The following is a 2,608-nucleotide window of genomic DNA, read 5'->3' on the forward strand; positions in this document are numbered from 1 at the left end:
AGTCATTAATAAGATGATTGTTGCTACTGTGTACCATCAAGTAGCTGGTGGATTCAAACTGCATGCATTCAGGGTTGCAGTGCAGTTTCTTACCACTTATGCCATAAGAGCTCCCTAGTAAGATGGTTTTAAGGGGTGAAGAGGAGGAGTGCCCCGAGTCACTTTCAACTTTCAGAGTCTAGCCAGCAACGGCTCTCTTCTAGAGGACTCAGTGTTCAGTGCACCAGCTGAAGGACCTCGGGAGAACACCACCTGCACCACTATCATGCCCAACTTCTCCAGTAACTGGAAAATCATCTGGTCAGAAAACTTCAAGGATTTCCTCAAAGTGCTGGGGATGAACATGATGCTGAGGAAGATCCCTGTGGTTGCAGCCACAAACTGTTTGATAGAGATCAAACAGGAAGGAGACACTTTCTACATCAAAACCTTTACCACCCGGAGCTCTGGTGACCTAGCGGCAAGAAGCTGCACTGCAATCCCAAAGGTACGCAGTTTGAATCCACCAGGTGCTCTGCTGGAGAAAGAGGGACAATCGCCTTCTGTGCCAGTTGGATCAGATTAGATAGTACACAACAAGAAACAAACAAACAAAAACAAACCCCAAAACCTCTACCACAGTGTGAAAAACAGATTAACTTCAAGATCGAGGAGGAGTTTGAGGAGCCAACTGTGGATAGGAGATCCTATAAGGCCTTGGTGATGAGGGAGAATGAGAACAAACTGGTGTGTGAGCAGAGACTTCACAAGGCAGAGGGCCTCAGGGCCTCCTGGATCAAAGAATTGACCTTTGGCAGCTCAGCCTAACCAAGACGGAGAACCACATATGTGCACCAGAGTCTGTGTGCAGAATGAGTGACTGTGGGTCCACACTGCCCAAGTCCACCAGCAGCCCAAGCTCAATGCCCGGCTCCCACTCCCTCTCACTTTCTCCTAAGCTAGCTGTGCCCTCACCTTGTCACTCTGGGAGTCACTAGGACACCTTCTGCAGAGACTCTGACTTCTTTTTCTTTTACCTCTTATCTCATCCTCACACCACCAATGAGGGGTGGATTGATGGCAAGAGCCCTCAGATCACTCATTCTAGAATAGTCCCAGATGATTCTTCCTTCCCAAAGTCAGCAACCCTAGCCCCAAACAACCCCAAAATAGGGTTTCCCCTCTCTCTCCCTCTCTGAGGATATCCAGGGGCCATATTGGACAAGACTGCTCTTACGGCTTCCACTCTTGGTCCCTGTAGCCTATACACTCTAGAATATTTATCTGTTAATTTTATTAAAATGTTTTAAAAAATGATAGTAAGCATAGTGGAGTGTACTTGGGATGGTGGGAGGGGTGTGGGGGGGATTGTATACCAAAGAAAGAATTTTTCTTTTTCTTTTCAAAGAGAGGAGCAAACTGGGCGGAGGGAGGCGGGCGGGGAGGCCTGGGCAGGGAGAAAAGTACAACAATGAATTAATGGAAATCCAAAACCTCTGTAAATGTTCATTAAATTATTAAAATTAAAAAATATAAAAGAGTATTGAGCATAAAAAACAAAACAAAACAAAAAAATGATAGTAAGGGAGAAAAAAAACCCCACAATATACATTAACAAAATATAATGTGAATGAAAGATTGTATAAAACACAATGTACATGCATGAAACACAATGTATATGAATGATAAAAAATATTAATTTTGACAAGTGGGCATGAGGAGAAATAAAATGAGTGCAGAGGAATTCATTAATTGAGAGGCTTTAGGCTAGATTATCTAGATTCAAGTCTTGGCTTCATGAATGCATAGCTATGGAACATGGGACAAATCACATAACTTGCCTAAGCTTCAGTTTTCTCACCTAAAAAATGGGATAACCAAAGTTCTACATGAGACAATTCACAGAAAGCACTTCCCTCACTGTTTGGAAAGGTAAACATACAACACACATTATCCTTTATTTACATAAATTGTGTTACCCAGGGTGCTGAAGAAACTATAAGAACCATAAACCATAACAAGAGCCTGAGAAGGTTTTAAATAAGGAATAATACCTGAGTTGAGTGCTAAGGAAGAGTAACTCAAATATCCCCCACATTTGCCAACTCTCAGATCAAACTCTCACTTCAGTGCCCAAATCACAGTGCACCTAATTTAAGCCATGATCTTTTCAATTACTTCCTATGCATCACTGTAAAAAGAGCAAGGGCCACAGGAAAAGTGCTATATCTTACCTTTACAAACTGCACAGGGAGGAACTGTCCCCATTCACCATATCAATAACAAAATCAATTCCCATGAGTTCAGACATGTCCCTCACATTCCCATGCCTCTTTCTACTCATCTCAACAAATCTTACTGTTTTGCTGTGTCCAAAATTCTAAATGATCACTTATAGACCACACATAACCTTATTGGGAAAGTCAAAAGGTTATAATTCAGATAAATAACAGAATACAGTCAAGACAGCTCCCAAAATGTCCATGCAAGTGCCTCAGCATCAAGCCTCAGGGCTCCAAGTGTTCCCAAGTTGTCAGTCTTGCCAGTATTTGTTTCTCACACCTAATCACCCAACAAATACAAGATACTTTAGTATCTTGAATTCTTCCCTGTGCTTTGGCTTCTCTGC

General features: G+C 42.4%; 1 protein-coding gene across 1 annotated transcript; it reads left to right on the forward strand.

Moving 5' to 3' along the window:
- The first annotated feature begins 265 nt into the window (after positions 1-265).
- Positions 266-807, forward strand: LOC102876819 (cellular retinoic acid-binding protein 2-like). The gene is made up of 2 exons (XM_006899037.1): positions 266-460; positions 622-807. Exons 1-2 carry the CDS (start codon positions 266-268, stop codon positions 805-807), a joined length of 381 nt encoding a protein of 126 aa, XP_006899099.1.
- The last annotated feature ends 1,801 nt before the right edge of the window (positions 808-2,608 follow it).

Source organism: Elephantulus edwardii, unplaced genomic scaffold, assembly GCF_000299155.1.
Source record: "Elephantulus edwardii isolate Elephantulus edwardi_28Jun2011 unplaced genomic scaffold, EleEdw1.0 scaffold00244, whole genome shotgun sequence".
Lineage (NCBI taxonomy): Eukaryota > Metazoa > Chordata > Mammalia > Macroscelidea > Macroscelididae > Elephantulus > Elephantulus edwardii.